The sequence below is a fragment of the Amphibalanus amphitrite genome, unplaced genomic scaffold, assembly GCF_019059575.1.
Source record: "Amphibalanus amphitrite isolate SeventyFive unplaced genomic scaffold, NRLGWU_Aamphi_draft 000719F_arrow, whole genome shotgun sequence".
Taxonomy (NCBI): Eukaryota; Metazoa; Arthropoda; class Thecostraca; order Balanomorpha; family Balanidae; genus Amphibalanus; species Amphibalanus amphitrite.
Window position 1 is genome coordinate 338,715 of NW_024882213.1, and position 23,706 is coordinate 362,420.

General features: G+C 49.7%; 2 protein-coding genes across 4 annotated transcripts in view; one reads left to right on the forward strand and one right to left on the reverse strand.

Moving 5' to 3' along the window:
• LOC122365160 (nuclear exosome regulator NRDE2-like) overlaps positions 1 to 6,316 on the forward strand; it is a 36,621-nt gene extending 30,305 nt beyond the window's left edge. For all 3 annotated transcript variants that reach the window (XM_043336130.1, XM_043336128.1, XM_043336129.1), the window contains exon 7: positions 5,549 to 6,316. In XM_043336130.1, coding sequence (XP_043192065.1) covers positions 5,549 to 5,896 — 348 coding nt within the window. In that variant the 3' untranslated portion in view covers positions 5,897 to 6,316. The remainder of the gene's footprint in view (positions 1 to 5,548) is intronic.
• Positions 6,317 to 7,476: 1,160 nt separating this feature from the next.
• Positions 7,477 to 18,970, reverse strand: LOC122365164 (WSC domain-containing protein 1-like). Its single transcript, XM_043336143.1, has 6 exons — positions 18,830 to 18,970; positions 13,542 to 13,834; positions 12,669 to 12,859; positions 11,913 to 12,161; positions 11,307 to 11,502; positions 7,477 to 10,721 (listed from the first exon to the last, which is right to left on the reverse strand). Exons 2-6 carry the CDS (start codon positions 13,796 to 13,798, stop codon positions 10,559 to 10,561), a joined length of 1,056 nt encoding a protein of 351 aa, XP_043192078.1. The 5' UTR covers positions 13,799 to 13,834; positions 18,830 to 18,970; the 3' UTR covers positions 7,477 to 10,558.
• Between the last annotated feature and the right edge of the window lie 4,736 nt (positions 18,971 to 23,706).

A 23,706-nucleotide genomic window follows, 5' to 3' on the forward strand; every position in this document is an offset into this window, starting at 1 on the left:
CAGCCGTCCTGAACATATCGATAGACAGCAGACACGACTGGATCACGCGCAGTCCACTGACGAATCTGCTGTGCTGTTATTGGACTGGAGTCCAAAACCTCCATCATGTGGACCAGCTCCGCTGGCACCGGACTGCTGGCGTCCGCCGGTACGTCGGGCAGTGGCAGCCGGCTCAGTGCATCACAATGGCCCTGTAACCTGCCAGCACGGTACTCTAACCGATAATCGTAGGCCGACAACATCATGGCCCAGCGCACGACTCTCGGCGACGCCATGAGCGGCAGAGGCTTCTGCTCACCGAGTAAGCCCAGCAGGGGCTTATGATCAGTCTGAACTCTGAACGATCTACCAGCCAGAAAATAGTGGAACTTCTTGACGCCTGCCACCAGGGATAGTGCCTCCCGATCAGTTTGCGAATATCTACGCTCAGTGTCGTTTAGGGTACGAGAATAGAAGGCCACCGGCCTCTCGCCGCCTGGCGTCAAAATACTAAGCACGCACCCGAGACCAATAGGGCTCGCATCAGCGGACAAAATCACATCATATTTCGGATCGAAATGGGCTAACACAGGCGGGCTTAGCAGCAGCTTTTTGCCAGCCTCGAACGCGGAGCGCTCAGTGTCACCCCAGCGCCACGGCTGGTTCTGGCGAAGCAGGATATACAATGGCGCCAAGACTGTAGAGAGACCCTTCAGGAACTTCCCGTAATAATTAATACCACCCAGCCAGGACCTCAGCTGACCCACTGACGCTGGCTCGGGTGCCCGGAGAATGGCACGGACTTTCTCCTCAGTGGCCTCCACACCCCTGGCGCTCACCCTGTGACCAAGGTACGTTACCTCGGCCAGCCCAAACTGGCACTTCTCACGGTTGACTCGCAGGCCGGAGTCCTGCAGGCGGCCGAGGACGGCCCTCAGCGCGGCGTTGTGAGAGGCAATGTCTGCCCCAGACACGACCACGTCATCCAGAAAAACCCCGATACCGGGAATGCCCGCTAGGAGCGTTTCGAGGGTTTTCTGGAACAACGCCGGCGCTGAACTGTACCCAAAACTGAGACGAGTCGGTCTCAACAGCCCACGGTGGGTATTCACCGTGAGATACTGTCTGGAGCTCTCATCTAATGGCAGCTGGTTATAAGCACACTTCAAATCTATCTTACTGAACACGGTCGCTCCCGCCAGCTTGGGTAGAAGCTCTTCCACCCGCGGCAACGGATACTGATACGGCGTGGCCACTTTATTAGCTGTCAAACGATAGTCTCCACAGATACGCAGTGAACCGTTTGCTTTCGGTGCGATCACTAGTGGTGCGGCCCATCTACTGTTAGAGACCGGCTCCCAGAGACCCTCGCTGATTTGTTTGTCAAGCTCAGAATCAACCTGCTCTCTATATGCCAGAGGAACGGTTCTGGCTTTAAAGAACCGGGGCTGAACGTTACCGTCCACACCAATATGAACAGGGTCACCGCGGTAGCAGCCCAGGCCGTCCCGGAATACTTCCGGAAACTCCGCCAGAATAGGCTCGACCTGGGGATGAGCTGTCAACCGACCTATGGCTGGCCAATCCAGCTTAATGGCCTCTAACCAGTTACGACCGAACAGGCAGGGTCCCTCCCCTTTCACAATCACCAATGGCAACCGGACCACCTGCTGCCCATACTGAACCCGCACAGTCGCCTCCCCACACACAGGTAACACTTCCCCGCTGTATGTCCTGAGACGGTACGAACAGCTACCCAGGACGGGCGGGTTATCAGGCCAAATCTGTCTGAAAACACTCTCACCACATACAGACAGCGCAGCGCCAGTGTCTAGCTCCATGGAGACGGGCCGATCATCCAGCATCACGTTCAGCTTGATCGGGGCGCGCCGGTCGCCCGAACACCGGAACAGCGAGTACAGCTCCTCTTCCTCCACCGCCGCGCTCACCGACCCGCTGGCAGAGGCCGCTGCCCCTTCCGGACGTCCCGAAGCACTGGCCGACGATGGCACTATCGCCGGCTGAGAGCCGTCAGCCCCCACATCAACCGCGTCACACTGCACTTGGTCAATGCCCGCACGTCGAGTAGCCGCACACGCGGCTCGGGTATGTCCAAGCTTTCCACACGAGAAACACACTCGCTTGCGGAACGGACACTTCTCCGATGAGTGACCCCGCCCCAGACAGCGAGGGCAGCGAGGGCAGGGACCGGCCCGACCACCCCGGGCAGGCGCATGAAGCCGGCCGACCGCCACTGGCCGCTCCCCACCGGACACGTGGTGCACAGCTGACTCGCCAGACGGGCCCGTCTGACTCTGGGCGATCTCGCCGGCCTGGCGGGCGGCCGCCTCATGCGCTGTCGCAATCGCTGTAGCCGACTGTAGAGTGAGGTTCTTCTCGCTGAGCAGCCGGGACTGCAGGCGCTCATTCCGGATACCGCTGACGAAACGATCGCGCAGCATCTCCTCCAGTATCCCGGCACAGCAGGTGAACTGGCACGGCCGAGCCAGGTGACGCAGCCGGGACAGGAAAGCTGACACCGTCTCGGTATCCTCCCGGCTGCAGGTGTGAAATCGGTGCCGAGACAGGATCACCGATTCCTCCGGCTCGAAGTGAGACGTGAGCACCTCGATGATTCTGGCACAGGTCACCTCAGCTACCCCCGCCGGGGCAAGCAGGTCCTCCAGGAGCGAGAATGTGTCCGGCTCCAGAGCAGTCAGGAGCACAGCACGCCGCTTAGCGTCCACTGAAACCGCGGCCTTCTTGTCGTCGGGAATAAGCAAATCGTTCACGACAAAAAACTGTTCTAGCCTCCTGGCATAGGCACCAAAGCTCTCCTCGTTCCGCTTAAACACGGGCGGCACCCCAAGCCACGCCATGGCTGGTTCCGCACTCGTCGCCAATGAAACACAACGAGGTCTCGGTCTAGACTCACTGTATTCAGACGGGACGGGTCCCTCGCCGGTGCCCAGTCACGTGACCGTCCCGGCCTCAGGCACGGTCAGCTGGCGCCGGTGGCCCGGCGGCCGGCACGCGACAACCCACAACGCCACACGCACATTGTAGAAAGATCACCCCGTCCGAACACATGTTGTACTCATGGGCGTATAACCATCAGAGGTAATGCCTGAACGTAGGCAAGCATAATTGGTCTGTCATATTGTTTGGGAATATAAATTCCCATACGCCGAGATATCCCTTTAGCATTATCCTAGCCGTGCGGGAAACATTTGCACGTGATCTTTCCTGCACTGTTTTCCGGCACGGGTTGATGACCTACAGTTCTGGTGATTTTTTGATAAAACTCTTAAAAAAGGTGATTTCAATAATTAAATTGTGAGTTTCTGAATAGATATTAAACGACGTATGGGAAATATCTTACTGAACTTGCTCTGGGAAGAAAAATGGAAACCTCGGTCTTCAAAAAATCTCCGGCACTCGGCTACGCCTCGTGCCTACAATTTTTTAAAGACCTCGGTTTCCATTTTTCTTTCCCAGAGCCGTTCAGTAATATATAATCTTAATGGAGATTATTGAGGATATGATCTCTACATTACGGGAATTCACTAATTACTACGGCCCATAGGGGCACCACCGGAGCTGTTGTTTTACCATCGGTCTCAGGCAACTCCAGGGAGCTGCAGTACCCGGCGGCCAAAGCAGCCACCTCGTCGACTCGCAGGTCCTATGGGATTCCGTGATGCTTCAGTGCTTCACCCACAGAAGCACGGGTATAGCAGTAGGATGTGGGGTTAGGTGTCTGTCCACCTCTTCCTTGTAGGTACAACGTAATACAGCGCCTGGTCCCGCCGAAGCTCGGTATCGACCGTGACTTATTCATAACTGGCGGATCCAGGAAGCGGTCTTGGACACTGCGGAGGCTTACCCCAAAAAGGTTTCTCCGAATTAGTTTAAAAATTCGGATTTCGATTCCTTGCGTACTGCTGTGCAGTGTGATTAACCAACATTTCCTGAGAAAAGTTGTGAAGTTTTCTTTTATTCTCGAAAAGCGATTTCGGGCGCTGCCCCGGTTGTGGGGGAAGACATTTGCCCCAAATGCCTTCCCCTGGATCCGCCAGTGGGTTGCCACACCCCGTGCTTAACTAAAAACGTCTTTAAACCCCACCAGAAACCGATGGTAAGGTGAATTTAAATCCAATATCTCATCTCTGTCTGCCCGCCTAAATATACTACACTTTGTACGGCACCCGGCCCTGACGCAGCTTTGAGCCGATCGTGACATTTTCGGCTTTCCCGGCCCAAGCTCGATTAGAAACGTTCTCCTTTCCCACCAGATTTCTGATGTCAATTAAAATTCAATACCTCATCTCTGTCTGCCCGCCCATAACCCATTCATTGCACACCGTTCAGCGCCCGGCCCCGCCAGAAGTATCCTAGCGCGCTGAGCAGTTGCCTCCAGCCGCGTCATCCCGAGGCCCCGCGCGGTCCATAACTGAATACATTGCGCGAATAGCCGTGTCGCCCCCCTGCTCTAGACAGTATGAGTTATCCTTGTTACAGTGTAAAATTTTCATCGGTTCTTAGCACGCTAGCTGTTGATTTGCGTAACATATTGTGTTCTATTTCGGCAATTTATGTGGTTTGTCCCCAGAGATCTGGTACAATTTCTTCGAATCTTGCGCTCTGTTCTGCACAGTGTGGCCAAATTGGTGATGTTGCGGGGAAAGTCACCCCCAATGAAAATTATAATGGCATCCTCACAAATTTTAAAATTACATCACCATCATCACGACGTTTTTGTCGTGAAAGCATACCTAGTGTAGGAATAAAGACTAAAAATGTTCCAATGTACGATTCGCACCGTCATACTCGTGCTGTTGCGCTTGCAATGTTGTTATTTTACATCTTTAATGACAATATTTGGAGTTTTTTTATACTTTCCACCAGAACTTGACGTCAGGTATAGTTTTCAACAGTACCTGTAAAAACTGCACCTAAAATGAGGCTGAAGACGAGTTTTTTTTTAATAGTGACATCCTCATACAACTTTTTTATACATCCTCCCCCTAACTCAAAACCAATTTGGCCACACTGGTTCTGCATGGAATTTGCATTAACCCTTGTGCCCTGTTTGGTTGACGTCAGACAAGTGATCAACATTCTCCCACGAATTCATAGACTACCAACGTAACCCTGAGCTCCGTGAGTCCGCACTTTTCGACTTAGTCCCATGTCACTGGCCCAGTCCCGTCTACCTTAACTTGTCTTCCAATAAATCCGTTTTGCATCTCCCATCCAGGCCCTCATCTTCTTGAGAATTACCTCTCCCATCTCCCTGAACGTGTTTCAGTCTCGCATTTAACCATTATGTATATGTATCCAATAGAACCGGTCCATCCTAATCCTCCCTTACTCAACCCTCGCACTGTCTCCTTGACCGTTTTCTGACCCATCAGCATCCTTTCATCAACCCCAGTGCCTTCCCCCTCGCCCAGTATATACCGTCTCCCGGTCTCTCAGACACACCAATGTCTTCCCATTGACTCAATATTCATCTCCCCAACACACCTTCTGCCTTACTAACCATCTCCCCCTCCGTCTCCGACAGGATCTGGAAGCGGTGTGTTACCGTGCCATCCAGGCCTGTCCGTGGTCCAAACAGGTCCATCTCTACCTTTCCCGTACACACCTGAGGCGCGCCTGTGACCTCATGGCACGCTCCGGAATCCGGCTGAGGCTTCCGCTGGAGGAACTGGATGTACTGCTGGAGGAGGAGCCCGAGATGAAGGAAGAGGAAGAGGAGGAGGAGGAAAGGAGAGAGGAAGGCAAGAGGGAGAGGGAGAGTGGCACGGACTCGGGGACGGGGTCGGAGTCAGAGTCGGAGTCAGGAGAGGAGGGGGAGGGATCGGAAGGGGAGGATTCGGGGCCGGGCACTCCGTCGCCCCCTCCTCCCTAGCGATGGGTGTCTGTTTGAGTGTCCGAGTGTCTGCGTTTCCCTGTGTATGAGCGCCAGTGCGTGAGTGCATGAGCTCAGTTTGTCTAACTCTTTGAGATAAGAGTATAAGACTGACGTCTAAATGTTTGACTGCCTCGCTGGGAGTTGGTTGCCGTTACGCCTGTGGTAGAGCTACTGTAGCTGACGAGATCAGTATCCAGTGATAGTCGCAATGTGTGTGCTGCGTATGGTGATGTCTTCATTATTGAGGCTGTGCTATTACTTCATGTCTCGCCAGTACTGTACGAACTTTCACGAGTATTTGTGTATAAGGTGAATTATTTTTGTGTTGTGCGTGTACCTCAGATAACCGTAACTTATTTGGGACATAAATCATACCTGTCACGTGTACGATATGAATACATCGTGCCACTCAGCGTATCAAACGTTCTGAACCGCCGTGAAAAGCGGTAACTCGTGTCGAATCGCCCACAGGTTAACTCGGCAGTTGCTGGGGTATTTCGCCACCCACCGTTTGCTGGGGGGGGGGGGCGTTAAACGCCCCCAGCCGATAACTCGAGAACCAATAGGCGCAGCGAAACGCACGAGGCGGCAAACGAAAGAGCGCGACGAGACGCTTCAGATGAGTACTTTAAAGTTGAATTTTGAGGTCACAGGTCGGGTCAAGGTCAGGTCAAACACCTGAAATCGGGCTTTCAGTAGCATGGACTTCAGGACTTCGCAATGGGCGCCTCTCGTCATAAACTCTGTCCAAACGGTGCACAATCCATCATATAAGGCCTACAAGAGTGTCAGCTCCATGTAGGGGTCAGTCAAGCATAGGTCAGGGTCAAGGTCAGGTCAACCGGGTAGGCACATATACCCGAAAATCAAAACTGATATTCGCAGCCTGTGACACATGTTTTATAGGTAATTTGGGGCGTAGAACACGATGATGACATTCATTTTATCATATGTGTACGTGTTTGGCTCAAAAAGTTCAATTTAAGAAATGCAAGTATCATGGTCGTGAAGTAGTCACGAAAAATTGCCAAGATTCAGTTCAAGATTATGGAAAATGCGGAGCGATAATCAATAATCGAAGATAGCCATTTGATTGGTCATGGTATTGGCAGTCTAATGGCGTTTACGGCATGTCTGTATGTCTATTCTGTGATTTTATATGATTTTTTGAACATATGCCGTTTTTGGTCGAAAACTCAGAAATCATGACGTCACTAAAACCTCGATATCTCAATAATTTTCCGACCGATTTTTTTGAAACTTTGTCACAATAAACTTCGATCAATTTCCTACAGGTACCCAAAAGTTGGCGCGCCTGCGGCGCGCCGTTTTTATGCTATGGCCCGGCGAAAAAAGTGGGGGCGTTTAACGCCCCCCCCCCCCCAGCAACTCGCGGGTTAACATATTCAATACGATACTATTCAACCCAGGATGACGTTTAACTACACCGCATAGACAAATAAATACTAATTCACTTCGAAAGTTCCGGCGAGAATACCTCAGCAAAAATGCGTCATCGAAAACGCTTTAGGGTTCGTCTGGCGCGTGTACCCCCCCCCCCCCCCCAATAAAACCTTATCGTTACAAAATAACATGTATTATCACAAGCATCCAGCCATTGTAAGGCACGTCAGTTAGCATCACAAATCACGATGGAAAGAGACAGTTTTCCAAACAGGTTCATGCCATATCCACGTTAAAAGGTGTTTATAAAAACGACCAATTGCACAGGCCATCTCAATGTCGCAGATCACCCTGCAATATCAACATTCCTCGCAAGAGTTCATCCTTTCCTAAATGTCATCTCTCGCCTTAGATGTGATTATTTGGCCTATCGGTGACGTCACAGCACTGCCGTCGGACGGCTATGGAGCTTAGACTCGCGCATTTGTGACGTCAATGGAGCAATGATAGCGACGCACAGTGGATGGGAGCATCAGATCGGTGGCTAAAACATTGCACGAGAGGGATTGCAAACAAGATAGCACGGCCATGCACAGTGGAACGGAGTAGCCTCGATATCAGGAAAAAACACCAGCTCACATAACATAACGCGAAAATATGACGGTCAGGGGTTACAATGTAAAAGGAACGAATATTGACACACGAGTGCCCGAGGATTCGCCCTTCGCGTCTGGTAGAATTTGGCACACTGGATTGTATGGTTCCTTAGTGGGGTAATACTGAAAGAACCTTGAAGCGCCTACTCGGTGAAAAACGCAGGAGTCAACAGCTTGCATTACATAAATTGCTCGCTATTTCTGGCTGAATGTTTATCGTAATGGGTTTATCTAGGCTTTCAATCTCACCGTTCGTCTCAAGATGCTCAGTACAGGAGATAAATATTATGAGCGTTCGACATCCTTATATGTTAAGGCAGTGATTATGCTTGTTGAATTTGCCAGACACGATGCAAGGGTGACTGTAATCGTTTCAGGGCCTCGGCATCAGGGCTGCGGAGTCGATGGATTTTAGGGTGACTCCGACTCCGACTCCGACTCCGGCTTCAAAAATCGACTCCGACTCCGACTCCAACTCCGACTCCGACTCCGGACGGTTCCATGAATACCCATACATGATATTGAAATTCATAATGGAGATATTTTGATCTTGCCTGAAACGATCCCATGTGCGTTCCAAAGACTCTGCGTTGCAAATATGCATAAAAAATAACATGCAGATTTAAAAAGCAGGCTCTGGGGCATTCACCGTCTTCTGCTTCTTTCGCTGAAAACGTTTGTCCAAAACAGAAAAATGACCTATTTTCGACAAAATCTAATTCAGGGTTTGGTGTTTGTTTAATTTTTCAAATAAACAAACATAAACAAACTGTTCACGAACAAATGTGTTCGCGAACAAGTGACGTCATCGGTCAAATTTTGGTAAACAAACAACGAACAGTTCGCGAACGTTCATGAACTGTTCGCGAACACGGTAAAGAGGGGGTAGAGAAGACCTCTCCCTAGCCATTTCGCTCCCAATTGAGATAGAACCTTGCGGAAAAAGCAAGCGTGTGCGTCTTTACGAACCACAGCGACTGGTATCCGATTTCAAGGTCTTACACCAACCGGTGACCGCTGAGGTCAGGTCAAGTGCCATAAAGTAGGGGTTTGGTTTTTGGTACATAACTTCACCACAAATGGTGGCAGAGCCGCGATTGTGGCACCATCGTGCTCGTCGTGGCCAGGTGCGACGAATGATATGCTTTTTGTTTGGATTAGATCTTTTTAGTATGTTGACCTCAGGTCAAGGTCAGGTCAAAGCCACTCGGGTCACAAAGCAGCATGGAGGATGTTATGCTGCATATCATTCGATGTGGCAGTTCTTTCTGAGTCGATTGATGGCTCAACCGACTCGCTAGCTCAATTTGATCGGAAGTTATTAGCGAAAAGCTCCTACTGCACCAAACAACCTTAGTGGCGTCTTACATGACGTCATGCAAGGTCTTAAATGCACAATTTAAGCCCCAGCGTTGGAAGAATAATTATGAATCATGATTCCATGTGCTTGATATATGACTGGTGCATTTTGTCACATGTAAAACATGTCTGCAGTCATGTCGGCACCGTATGATAACAGTTGCTCCAAAGATATAAGAAATGATGACTTGTTCATGAACGTTCATGAACGTTCACGAACTGTTCGTGAACAGAGAATCGTTGGTGAACATGTGACCTTGAATGCCAAAATTCGTAAACTATCAAATAAACAAACAAACAAACATTGTTCACGAACAGTTCATGAACAAATATACAAACACCAAACCCTGATCTAATTTCGAGTACAGTATCGATAATCAAACAGGTGCAGTGCATGACGTTGAGCCATACAGCGTTTACTCTGACTCCGGAGTCGGAGTCGGTAAGATTTTAGCGACTCCGACTCCGACTCCGACTCCGGGCAGAACTGTCGACTCCGACCGACTCCAACTCCGACTCCAACTCCGACTCCGCAGCCCTGCTCGGCATACCAGCGCTTTGAGCAGAATTCTGTCAAACAAACGCCTCATGTTGGACTGTGGGACTGTGGGACTGTGGGACTGTGGGAGGGGGCACTCCTGGTTACCTGATCATGGGTAACGGACTATCTTAGAAAAAAAAAATGTTTCTATGGCGCAGTTTGAAAGAGCATGACCTTATCCACGGGCCGCCTGTTGTCATTACTCATTGATCATTACCGACCATCGCCCAATAAATATTTAGGTAGGCTTCTCCAATGAGCACGTAAGCGTAAAAACATCGTAAGACAGTAAACCATTGGTACCACGACCTAACCGCGAAACTCTTCTCAGCTGATAGCAATAGCACACGAAACGTCTAATCTCTGCTCAGATAGCACAAAGAACATCTTTTCTCACCGCTATCATATGTGAAAAGTCACAGCTGATGTCAGATACCATCCATAGCTTCACTAACCAACCTCGCCCTTCTCGTTCCCTCCCAGTTCATGACTTTGATGTGCTCGTATGTCCTGAACCCTGCCACTTAGTTCCAATCAGACTAATCACGCAATGAATTGAATATCGAAGACCGTCCTCTCTCTTATCGCATGACTCAAAGGAAAGCGCACCACCCGGGAAGTGACGTCACATTAGTCCGGGCTGCTTCCTTCTCCCTAGACCAGACCTGCGCCGTTCAGTCCTATGACGTCACTCTGACGTCACAAGTAGTCTGCGATGCCGTCGCCGAGTTGGTGCTCGCTGACCAGCCGGTGAAGGGCGAGCACGCTGCGTTTGATTCGCTGTCTGTGTCTGTCAGACAAGGGTGACTGCGGTCCTGTGCTGTTGGCGCGAGTCCGCCGCTGCATGTTACCGCGAGGGTACCTGAGGGAGGGGTCAGAGGTTAGGTTCCAAGGGTCAGAAGTCAGGTCCCTGGGGTCAGAGGTCAGGGTTTAGAGAAGTCAAGGAGGTCAACTCGCAGGGCAGGGAAAGGACAAGAGATCAGAATGCAGAGGGTAAAAAAGGTAAGAACATGAAGATCAATCCCTAGGAAGATCAAACAAGGGTTAATTAATACTAGGATGTCTGGGATCCGTCTGGGAGGCAAGATATCTGGGGCGTGGAAACTCAGGATGTCAGACACCATCGATGTCGCAGGCCATATACCTATCAGAGGAAAAGATCAGCGAGCTGTCAGGTCAGAGGTAAGAGAAAATTGATTTCAAAGGCCGTTGGTCCGAAGGCAGGGTCGATGAAGTCGGGTCTGTCAAGTGTCAGAGCAGAGATCAGTGAGGTCCTCACTGAGGTGAGTTAACTGGGTGAGTTAGGTAAGTCAGGTGTCAGATCAGGATTCAGAGAGATCAGAAGATCGGGAGATCGTGGTTTAGGGTCTAAAAACATATCACATACAAACCAGCACGTATGCCGCGTCGATCGTCCTCCATTCTAACATTATTCACCGTCCCTCACCTCTCGATACATTTCATCCTCTCTGGGTCGGGCTGGACCCCGAGGAAGCGCAGCACCCTCTCCAGCTCTGTGTTCAGCTGGCTCTTCAGCTTCTCATACTGCACGACCAGCAGCTGTTCGGGAGGACACTGATCTATCCAGGCGGCGTACAGACTGTACCAGAACTCTGCCTTCTGGTCCACAAACTTATCCCAGCCTGTGAGAGAAGCCAGAAAGGAGTGATGAAGTTGCAGCACACGTAATATTCATGCATGCGTCACATACGCGTTTGGTATTGGTATTCTCTTGTTCAAGACTTTGTCTCGACCATGTCAAATCAGAAGTCCATGACCTCTTCCACTATTCCTCTTAGCTCTTGCCTTCCCTCTCCCTCTCCGTCTCCCTCTCCATCTCCCTTTCATTCCCTCCCTCGCTCCCTTCCAGTGTAGTGTCCACCGTTCCCATTTCTTCCCTTTCAGTCCTGTCTCCTTCCCTGTCCCTTCGGCCTTCGCTGACAGTCTACGTCCGTTTGCTCCCTTTGTCATCCCTCTCCTTTCCTCCCTCTTTCTGTCATTCTACCCACGGTGATTCTACCGTCCCTCTCCCGTCCCTCTTCCCTACACTCACCCTCTCCCTCGAAGTGGCTCTGCGGCGCGAAACCCAGATGCCCCGCCGCATCCAGGTGCCTATGACTGACTATAGCAGCCGCCGGGTCCCGAACCAGCAGGATCGCCCGACACCCCAGCTCTTGTACGTGCGCAAACCGCCGCCGCTGCTCGCTGGGACTGGCTGTGACTCCCTCCAGAGTGGTGAAGCCGTGCGTTTTCTGAGCGATCGTGGTGCCGGAGTCGTGGGGGACCAGCTCGCCGTACATTCCTGCGGGGAAATGGGAGAGGTCCAGTCAGACCGAAGCCAAGCAGTGCGTGTGATGATGCAAACGGAGACCAAAGATCTTGGTTCGTCAATGGCCGCTCGACCTGGCTCAAGGGTCAAGACGAACTTAAATGAGCGCGGTTAGCGTCGATGAATTTAATTTGCCTCTTCAATATCGCTATGCGTATAGCAGCCATGTCATTCTTCCTGCACAATCCAGTCAACTTGAATTCCAGTACGGTAGCCGGCAGGCAATATGACACTCCGGGACTATTTTTATCAAAAAAATCATTTGTTGACCTGTGACCACCTTTCCGAGTCCCACTGCAGGTCACTGGCCCTGAACTCTTGTCATGTCAGTGACATGCTTGACAATGGTCAAGTCGCTTGCGCTGACATCTGTCGGATCACAAGCCCATACCATTCCGGTCCTTTCCTTTCGGGTCGCTGACCTGCCCTGACCTCTCCTTACATTGGTCGTCACCCACCCCGACCTCTCAGGTCACTGACCTGCTTTGACGATGGTCAGGTCGCTGTAGAGGCTGCCGGTGAACACGCCGGACCCTCCCTCGATGAGGAACCTCATCCACGTGTTACCGCTGCTGGGGAGGCTGACCAGTGCCACGGTGGGCAGGTGGCGGCCGAACCCGGTGCTGAGCCGGGAACAGTCGGAGCGGGTCGACAGCCACGGCCGGAACGTCCTGGGGGCGGGGAAAAGGGGTAAATGGGGGTGACCTTTTTCATTGCTGGATATTAATGATGCCTGATGACTCGAGCCGCATTTATTGGCATACTTACATTGGTCATAGTCATTTGGAGGCTATGTAAAAAGATCTTGGGAAATCTGAGACAACTTTGGTAGAAGTTATGCACTGCGGTGAGCAGTCATATAAAAAAAACATCTGGAAAAGTGCAGGCGTATAGTCGACTACAGAATGATGTTCCACTCCTCAGAAGCTATCAGTTGACCGGAGCGCTAAGTTGTGCCGTTTATCACGCAATTAAGCGTGTCGATTGTGAGCATTGGGACAAAGCTATAATTTGTGAACTCAGCCCGTGTGATGCGGCACAGCCTACCACTCCAGGTAAATAATTGCCTGTGAAAAGTGGAACATCATTCTGTAGTCGACTATACAAATATTTGAGATCGGACAAGTTGTAATAAAGACTAGACTCACTTCATGAAACTGGATGACAGAACGTCTTAAGCACACTTATTATGCATTTTAAACCGTGTTGTACGAATAAAGTAGAGAAACGGTAGGTACACTCATACCGCAACGTTTAGGCTTTTTTCATTCAGTTGAACGTATTCTGGCTAACCTAATTAGGCCACACAATGACCCTAAACAGCGCTCATCACCTCGTCCATCCCCGACCTACATGTTGAGCAGCTTCCTCTGCTCGTGGCTCCATTTTTCCAGCGGGCTGGCCTTCAGGGTCTCCACCTCGGCTATCCTGATGGGCAGCACGCCCTGCCGCGTCCTGATCGCCACATTGAGACGCGCCGCGCCGCGCCCCGTTCGTAGCCGGGCTTCACGTATGTGCGCGAACCGGACGATGGCGGCAATGAAGACGACCCAGGCTAGGGAGACGGCCAGGAGGGTCAAGTAGTAGCGGCGGTGACGACACCGCCACATGGAGCTGTGGGGCCAGCCGCGCGGGCCGACCGGTACCTGAGGGGAGGGGCATAGAGGGGGAGAGGTTACAACACTGGCACCGAGTTGTAATGACTCATGTGTTGTTGTTGTTTTTAATCGTCGAGCATCGCATTTAACTCATTACGGAGCGAGCGAAGCGAGCGGAGTCTTTCCTTATTACCGAGCGAGCGAAGCGAGCGGCGTCTTTCCTTAGATTAACGGAAATTTCTGAGTATGAGCGGCCGGCCGGCCGGCCGGCCGTGCGGACGCTTTTGCGAGGCTTATATCTCAGCAACCACTTGACCGATTTACATGCGGTAATTTTTGTAGGGTAGCTTCATTCCTTCTACCAAGTATTGGACTATCCCCGATGCATGTGGGTGACCGCTTATGCACGTGCCACGTGCAAAACGAAGAGGTGTCAGTTTTGTAATTGTTGCAATATCTCGGTAACTACTCGGCCGATTGCGCTAAAAGTTGGCATGTAGGTAGGCACCCACTAGGCACTGCATATCCATGTGCCAGAGTTGGGGTGCTGCTGCACGTGCGCACGTGCAGGGGTCGTTTCCAGATCTCGAGAACGGCTGGACCGATGGCGCTCAAATTTGGTACACGGTTAGGGACCAGTTAGTAGGGTGCCGTGCACAAGTCAGTTGGTACCCATTTTGCACGTGCGCACGTGCAGGGTGCCGCTTCCAGATCTCGAGAACGGCTGGGCCGATTGTGCTCAAATTTGGCACATCGCTAGAGACCGGTCAGTAAGGTGCCGTGCACAAGTCAGTTGGAGGTACCCCCTCGAAATTTCGCACGTGCAAGGCCCACCCTCTCGCTCGCTCCGTTAGTCGCCCCAAAAGGCGTTATACTGGTTTTACAATGATGTAAACTAAACACACGCACGCAAGTGGGGAAAATAATGTATATGACTTGTACGGCTTGATACTAACAGGTGGAGCAATGAACATTCCAGATTACCAAAATAAACAAGTACCCTTAGGTATTTAGGTAGGCCGTAGTATTAGTAAAGTAATCTTGAACCGTATTAGTAAAATAATCTTGGGCCGTAGGACACATGTCATAGGACACACATGCAAATGCCACAAAAGGGTTCCTATAGGCACGTCTCTCATGTTGATACATTGTTCTCGTTGGTGTCGGCGTCGGTTTCGTCTATTCAAAACATCTGGTCAGGGCCTTATAACCGCCGCCCGTCGCTTGTCCCATGCAGACCGAGATGTGTCGTGCGGTGCAGCATCAGGGCGCTGGCAGGCGCTAGACGGTGGTGCCATCTATGGACTAAAATATAACCAGCGCGCCCGTTATCTCCTCACTGGCTTCCAAGTCTGTTAGACAAGGCCAGAGCACAAAGTTTGATCTAAACACGTCTATCGTTCTTTAACAGATTATCTGTATAATGAAAGTGCTATTCAAGCTGAAAAAAGACCCTTTTAGAAATCTAACACGAGCTACCAACAGTGCATTGTAGATGGGACACCTAAAATTGCTTTAGGTAACCGTGTGTCTTTGACATTTCGTATGGACGTTTCGACGCTTTTATCTGTTTCACTTTTTAATTGTGAGAAAGGGCATGCAGTTGAGCCAGATTTACTGTTAGGTACATTTGTACTCAATAAGCCAAAGAGGAATCCCTTCAAAACGATTGCCCGTCTAGAGGGTAGAGGCAACGAGAAACCCAAGAGATATCAAACATCATAAACATGATGAAAACGGGAAGAAGTAAGAAACTGGCAGGTAAAAACTTATAGCGAAACTTACATACACTGTGAGTGAATCATTGATCACCTCGGGACCATTATGCACAATATCTATCGCCGTAAGGTATGGAACTCAAGGCGTCCCTGATGTCCTGCATGCCCACCCAAACACTAGCGCGACTGATGAGAAGTACCACAGCTGAGCCTGACACACTCGAAGGGCCACCGATGTCAAACATACGCTCAGACGTGACGCACTCATGCCCCCCCCCCCCCCTCCGGGGTGGGTGTATATTTACAAACGGTGGCGCAGGTTATAACAAACGGTGTCAGACCTCAGTTACGCTTCTCGGCGTAGTGACATACGTTGTTGAGTGCCTGCTACGCTTACAGTCTGGCAGTGACTATGCCTAATTATGGACTCATTCTTATGAGTGCCGTTAATTGTTTGAACTGTCACTATAATAATATGTGAACGTGAAGCCTGCTTTCCTAACACGCAATCCTGTGACACCCAACAGGTTACCCGGTGTGATTTAGAGGAAATTACCTTATACGCGTATTGGTTTATGCTTACTTATATGCTTTTATGACCGATTCAGCCCTGAGATCTAAATGGCTGTATCTAAAAAATCATTTCTCCCATCGGAAAAAAGTTAAGTAGTCATGCACACAATCACCTAGTAGAAGTAAAAAAACATGCAATTAAAAACCAGCTAAATTGCCATTATTATAAGCATGTAAACCTATGCATAACTTTGCAGCAAAACAAATAAAAATGATGGTTTTGTATAAATAAAAAATGGACCAAATGATCACGGGAAGCTGCAGGGTCTTTTGTCAACACGTTACTGGATCAATTACTGGATCGTTACAAGGGAAATGGAGAAAATTCGGACCTCATCACCGTGATAATTAACCCGGCACCGCCTGGGCTATTTCCGTACCCACGACAGCCTGGGGGGGTCGGATCCGACCCCCCCTGTTGTCTCGAGAACCAATGGTTGTATCGAGCCCCGCGAGGCGGCGTTCGAAAGGTCTCTACGAGACCTTCCCAAAGCACTCTTAAGATTTTAAGATTGAGGTCAAGTTTCGGGTCAAGGTCAGGTCAAAAGTCAAATTCTGGGGTTTTGCATGATTAGGCTTACGGACAGCGGAATCGATAGCTGCTGCTCGAAACTCACCAAAAATGGCCTCAAAGACCTAGTGAAGGTACCATGTGCGTATAGGGGTCATACTAAGTACGGGTCAAGGTCAGGCCAGGTCACGAAAGGTCACGGTTTTCACTTTCTGCTACATGGGCGTGCGACACATGTTTTATGGCTTATTTTTCGCGCCGAATCCGATGGTAATGGTTAGATGTGACCTCAAGTCACTGTGCTGGTGATAAGTGTGCATTGCAAGCATAAAAAATGGTTTATACCATACATAACTCAACGAGGGCTAAGAAAAAAAGTGAAATTTTCAACTTTTTATTTTTGACATAAAAATGCACTTTTCTAGACGAACTTTGTCCCAGAAATCTAGTGGTGCCATTTGTTTTTACGTGCGATGTTCAGAAGGACCACTAATTCACGAAAATGCTTATGACGTCACCATGCCCTATGCATGTTGGAGCTATTTTTTACAATATGGGGGTCAAAAATAAAGATAGAAAGTTGAAATTTGGGGCATCTAATGTTCTAATAGAGCTCTATAACATATAATCCGTTTTTTGGAAATTCCCAAAATTTTGGAATTTATTAGTTGTTTTCCAAAAAATATAGTTTTTTGAATTTTAGGGGTGAAAAACGCATTTTATAGAACATCCGAGATAGGCATTTTAAAGAACTTGTTGAGCTGCGTTTATTAATGTCCTTAATTTGCAATTAGCTTAAAACTTTGATTTTTGGCGATTTTTTAAACATTTACCACTTTTTGACTGAAAACGCCATGTAGGTACTTACATCACTAAAATCGATATATCTAAAAAAAATTGGGAAAATTTTCTTAAAAATTACACAGGAGACATCAATTTGATGGGGGAGAAGATATGCCAAGTTTCAGGTTGATAGCGTAAGCGGTTCATGAGTTATTCAAGAAAAACGGAGGGGGGTCGGATCCGACCCCCCCCCCCCAGGCGGTCGCGGGTTAATGACCGACAGCCGTGCAGCCTCTCAGGTAGTATGCAGAGCCAAGAGAAACAACGGACAGCGGATGAGAAACAGCAGCCTTTCGTCTAATAAAGCAGATCAATGGGCTCCATGCATCCGTTAATGACAGGGTTTACTTTAGGTCGGGGTATGAAATTATCTCAAGGGATGTCTTTCCTAAATTCAGTCCGAATGGTTGAAAGCTGTGCTACTGGAGCCGGGGCCAACACCTTACAAATTAATCATTCGTAAGCACGACCATAGACGTATCTCGGGCCCGCCTACGAACTCCTAAGCATCTTGTTACATGATACATCCTTCGATGTTCATTTATCAACAAATACTACACTCCCCAGTCATTCTTCGGACGACGGTGAAAACAGGGCGCCTGGGGCGATTTGATCAAGGTTCGTGAAATTCACACGTGACACTTAGCATGTAGAAGGCCCACGGAGGGGGAAGTTCCAAATGTCACGTGACTAATATGCCCTCCGGCGCCCTGTTTTCACCGGCGTCCCATTCTTCGACGGATCAAGTAGCTCTCGAAGGTATGCGCATTGGCAGACATCGGGTGGGCTACGAATGCACCCTCCCTCCCCCTGCTCCCTCCCCCTACCCTGAAGGGGGGATGGAGTTATGGATGTCGACGGTCGCCGGGCCAAGGCGACTGTCTAGTCGTGAAGGGGATCGTCTACCGTCTCCCCGGGACCAGCTTTAGCTGGTAGTAGCCGGTTTGGTTCGCTTCGAATATTAAGGTGCGGGTTGTTTCCAATGCTAATCATATGCAATTGCATAACTGTGGGAGCCAACAGGCATGCTCGCTCTGTCGTGACTATGCATCTCAAATGCAATGAAGATAAAGAAAAAGACTTATGCCTATGTGTGGGGCTCGTGCAGTGCACAAACATTTTACCAACATGTGATATCGGGAACTACAATGCGGCCGATGTAACGGCACAATATGCTAACTATTGCGAATGCAGGGTTGCGATTGTTAAATGGCAAGTGGCTTATGCCTAACCCTTGAGTAGGTTCTGATTTACAATGCACAAAAAGCGCATTGGAACCTTGTTCGCCTCGCGTCACCTGTTGTCTTTTGTCATTGCACGGTTTCTGAATTCACAGGTAAATGTTGAACAATGCAACACAGCTAACCTGCAATAACGCGTTGCGACGCAGCTGCTTACCTTTGCAAGATCCGAGTCTGACTGTCCTCTCCTGAAGCTTTCTTGCAACACCAAAGCTGCCTCCCACACTCGCTGGATTCTCTCCTCACTCTACCCACACTCCCTCCTCTCCCACACTAGCGATGCGACTGCCAGCTCTGCTAGGAGCGGCCGGCCGCCGCCCCCCTCTCTGCCAAAACGGCACCGCACAGGATGGCTGACGGCGGGCACCGCGCGGCGCCGAGCCAAAACCGGTCGCGTCGCGCCGGCTATCCTGTGTCGGCGGCTAGGCGACGGGCAGTGAAAGTTGCTTACGTCACCGACCAGCCGGCACGGGAGGGCTCTCAGCTGGGCTGGGTGATCGTTCCAAGACGGTCCGACCTAGTGATGTCAATTACGGAAAATCGGAATACCTATACCAAACCAAATACCAACCAAAACCACGGGGAAATACCGAAACCAAACCAACTTGGGAAAATGAGGGAAATACCAACTTTTTACCGATTTCTTAGCCTCTTATGTATTAGTGAGGGTTCATGATGCCAACAAGATACCAAACACAATACGATTGGAATACCAAATACCAAGTTGGTATCGGTAGACCAAAAAGTTGGTATCCGATTGACATCTCTAGTCCGACCCCATCCCCCTCCCTCTCCTCCCAACTGGGAGGAGAGGGAGGGAGGCACGTGTCGTGCGTTTGAGGCGTTGCAAATGTGATATGTAAAGATTGGGGCGTTTTGTTACGAACGGTGAAGAGGGGCAGGGCAACTACATACATATTCCTTGAACGTTTAGGGAAGGGTTATTTTAGCTCCTCTTCTGTAATGAACGGTAGCCGTTACTTTATTTTCTGTTGCATTATACGACCATCCTGCATGCATCGATGCCTACCGCCCAACCGAGGTCAAATTTTTATCGCATGACCGATCAGCACCTCCTGTATTATTTTCATCCACAGATCATCAACGGGCAAATCACAACCACACACGCACAAACGGGCACAAAATCTCTACAACAATTCAGACAGACGCCAGCCTACCATACAGTCCTCCGCTGGCATCAGAGAATTGGACTTGACCGGGGCAAGTGGCAGCTTCTCCAAAAAGAGGGCAGTGTGCTTACATGACGTCATAACATGCTGCCATATTGGGCGGCTTACAAAATGCCGCCATATTTGGTGGCGGAATAACAGAGCACTATCGCCACCAGATAACCATTGACAACCGACCAGAAGAGACAGAGTCATGGGGCGCAGAAGTGCACTTGTTACAAACCTGACTACGACAACGCGTAAGTTTCTCATGACGTCATTTAGTTGTGACGTCACCGATTAGTTCAATGTCTTATCCTGCAACCACGGTTGCACTGTTCCCGTACACTGGTATCCAGCCACCACCTGTCAACACGCCCTCGCAGTGGTCACAAACTCCATCAATCCCGTAGACTCGAAACATTCCGCAGAAGTTCCAAACTTAAAGATCATCACAATGAATGGTCTGATGAGGTCTGCTGGCCTGCCAGGGCTCCGCTGAGCGGATTCATGATGCTCTATTGCCTTCCTGCTTCACTGTTATATATGTGGTACATTGATGTGTGTTTTTATTTTACGGGAACCGAAGTTCTTTCACGTCCCACAAGCCGTTGTTAACCCGCGCCCCAGTAGTGGTCTCAGCCAACTTCGCCCTAGTGGGGGGGGGGGGGGGATGGGGCATATGTTACCACCCACCTTTAACTCAAAAACTAAGAGGGCTAGAAAGACGCAGTAAAAAGCAGTCGATAGCTCTCAATGCGTACGTTAGAAAGTATTTCGGTCATTTTTCATCTTAGAGCAATATTGGGGTCACCAGAGGTCATCAAAGGTCAAAATTTGCCAATGGTCATTATATTTTTCAGAAAACATGCCGTTATCTCAGGAACTATGGTAGCTAGAAAAACGCATGAAAAGCAATCGATGGCTTTTGAACTCTTCTTTTGATAAGGTCATTATCAAAATTGACCTCAGGTCAACGGTTTAGCCTCCAGAGGCCAAAAACTCCAAAAATAGCTGTTTTTACGAAAAGTGTTTTTCGACAATAACTTTCGACTACAAAAAGTCACGACATTTCTATTGCCAGAATCGTGTTCCTCTCGCCGAGACGCGTCGAATGAACTATAATTTGACCTTGAAAGGTCAACTTGAAAATTTGACCTCAGGTCAAGGTCATGACCTGACCGGAAAAGGTCATGTTGTATATCAGTCGATGCGTCTCAACAAGACAAACACAATGAGACCATTCCCAGCGTTCTAGCTCTTTCCAATCGCGAGTTATTGGCAAAAAGCTGTTTGTAGCCTCAAATGACCTCGGATGACCTTTCTAGAGGCTATCAGCAAAAATGACACCTTGGTCATCACGGGTGGTCCAAATCATTGTGATTCTGAAATATTTGGACTGTTCCTATGCGTACACACGGATCTAGAGGCATTCTCATTTTTCTCCATTGACTTGTAATGGAAAGGTCACGCCACTGACCTGACCTTAGGTCACGGATATAAAAAATCCGAGATATACAAATTGTAGGCGCCCATAACATCATGCAATCCATTAAGTTTAAAACCTTTCTGACAAACACTGCAGGCTGGACATGATTGAAAACTTTTTTTTAGGCATGGTCAGTTAACTTGACCTGGTGACCTGACCTGACATGACCTGGGGTCAAAAATTTCACACATTGTCTAAAATTGATGTACCAAAAGCTACCCCAAGCGGCGCGGCGCTACGCGCCGCTTTTTTTTTATTCACACGCAAAAAACGCGACAGGGTGGTAACATATGCCCCCCCCCCTACTGGGGCGAAGGTTAATACATCGAGATGTCACACATGATGCCCTCCATTTCGCCAGTAGATGACATAAAATGATACACAGGAACACGATGAATTAGTTGGCATTTGAGCTCATTAAGACGATCAATGTATTTAGAAACACTCTCCAGTCGACCAGACCGTACTAATTAATTACACATTCTTGGTGAAAACTCTAACGTAACGTCTCACTCCCTAGTTCACCGCTCCAGCATGCACTCAAGCACCACACATTGAGCATGTTGTACGCACTACATGTTGTAGGAATCCCGCACCGTCGACGTTGGCCCGACCCGTCCAACTCCACCACGTTGTTGACCGCCCGCGGTTACCAGGCGTGGTTGTGTGAAACCCGCACCAGCCAGCGTTGACGCGACCCAAGCCGGGCTTCCGCGAGATGTAGTTGTGGGAATCCCGGACCAGCTGGCCTGACCCGATCTGGTAGTTGTAGTAACCCCGCACTGACCTGATCTGCCGAGGCTACCACAAATTGTAGTTGCAAGAGCCCCGAGCCAGACGGCGCCAATCTGACCCGATAGTTGCACGAATCCCACACCGACTTGACACGCCCGAGACACCACGGACAGTAGTTAGTTGTATGAATCCCGCACCGACCCGACAAGCCCGAGGCTACCACGGTCTGTAGGCGTAGTCCTCATCATCAATGTCTCGCGGGGGAGGCGGCGTGGTAGACGGCGGATCCCGCAGGTCCTCAGCAGACACATGGCGCCAATACACGTAGCCAATGCGCCACATTGTGCTCTCGCGCCAGTCGAGCTGCTCGTTGGTTTGCGCCTCGTACGGCACGTAACCGCGGTGCGCTAGGAAGATGGTCATCCGTTCGATACTCCTGTGAGATTAGAAAGGTATGTTAGGCATCAAGGGCAGGTGCCAGGCCACCAAACACAGCGAAGAAAAGGCATGAAACACATCCGCTCGAAAAGAGCAAAAATGGGGGCCTGGTGACCAAGGCGACAAAGGTCTTCGCGACATTGGTAGGCCTCTGTAGCCCCAGACACTTTGACGCACAAACGTTGCAAGAACTGACAAAACTGGCAAAACATATATCGCACATTATTGAAAACTCATAGTGTTCCTAATTGGCCAATATTTGCCTGTTCCCAGTAAAGCTAAGCATAGGCGTCGCCAGAGATTTTCGGTTGGCGGGCAAAATCAACTTTTGTGTTAAACTTGCCTTTCCCGAGTCTTTACTCACTCGTTTTACATATCATTCGACGCGCAATGGTGCGAGGAATCCGATGGTGACAACGGTTTCCTTCTAGCTATGACATGTAATTTTTTTACAGAAAAATTCGAAATTTTGAAATTTCATGACAAAAACGACTGGTAGAATTAAAGTATATAGTGGCTGCGATTGCCGACGCAGCAGAGGGCCCCTGTGCAGACGCTCGACGCTCATGATCATTACCCAGAAAAAGGTGAAAAACGCCCCATTTAATCGGATCACCCTGCTAAAACCTCCATTCACGCATGCATGCAAAGGTTTTACGTGAAATGCATAGGACTTATCTCAGCCGCCGGTCATAGCTAAGTTGGGCATTCGGCGGAGAGTGAATGTCGGAAGTGTGAATCGGTAGTAATTCATCTTTGCTCCAATGAGAGGAAGTGTTTCGTTCACTCGAGTGTTAACAAAAGTTTCTCGTTTTTCGTGTGAAGGGAAGCGCTGCAAACGCGAACAAAAACTGTTAAACGGAACCAAAAGTTACGCACGGCATAGCGGCAAGGGATCCCTTAGAGATAGGTTTGGGAGTTCCAGGCCATTTCAGGCCACTCAGGGTCAGTGCTGACTCTCAGAAGCATGCTTAGGATCCCGGAGACCGGCGTGGGTCACCTCAAATATTTACGTGTACGTGGTGCTTTAGGGCTTTCCGAGCCCAAGGTGGGGCCCTCAGAAGCCAGTGTGGGCGGCGGGCGCTAAGAGACTAGGCCCAGGGTGAGCCTGGAGCCCTCGGATAACAGTGTGAACCCTCGGGGTCTGTGTCGAATCCCTAAGGACCCTACGTAGGGACATAATAAACATGTGTTGCGGACCTC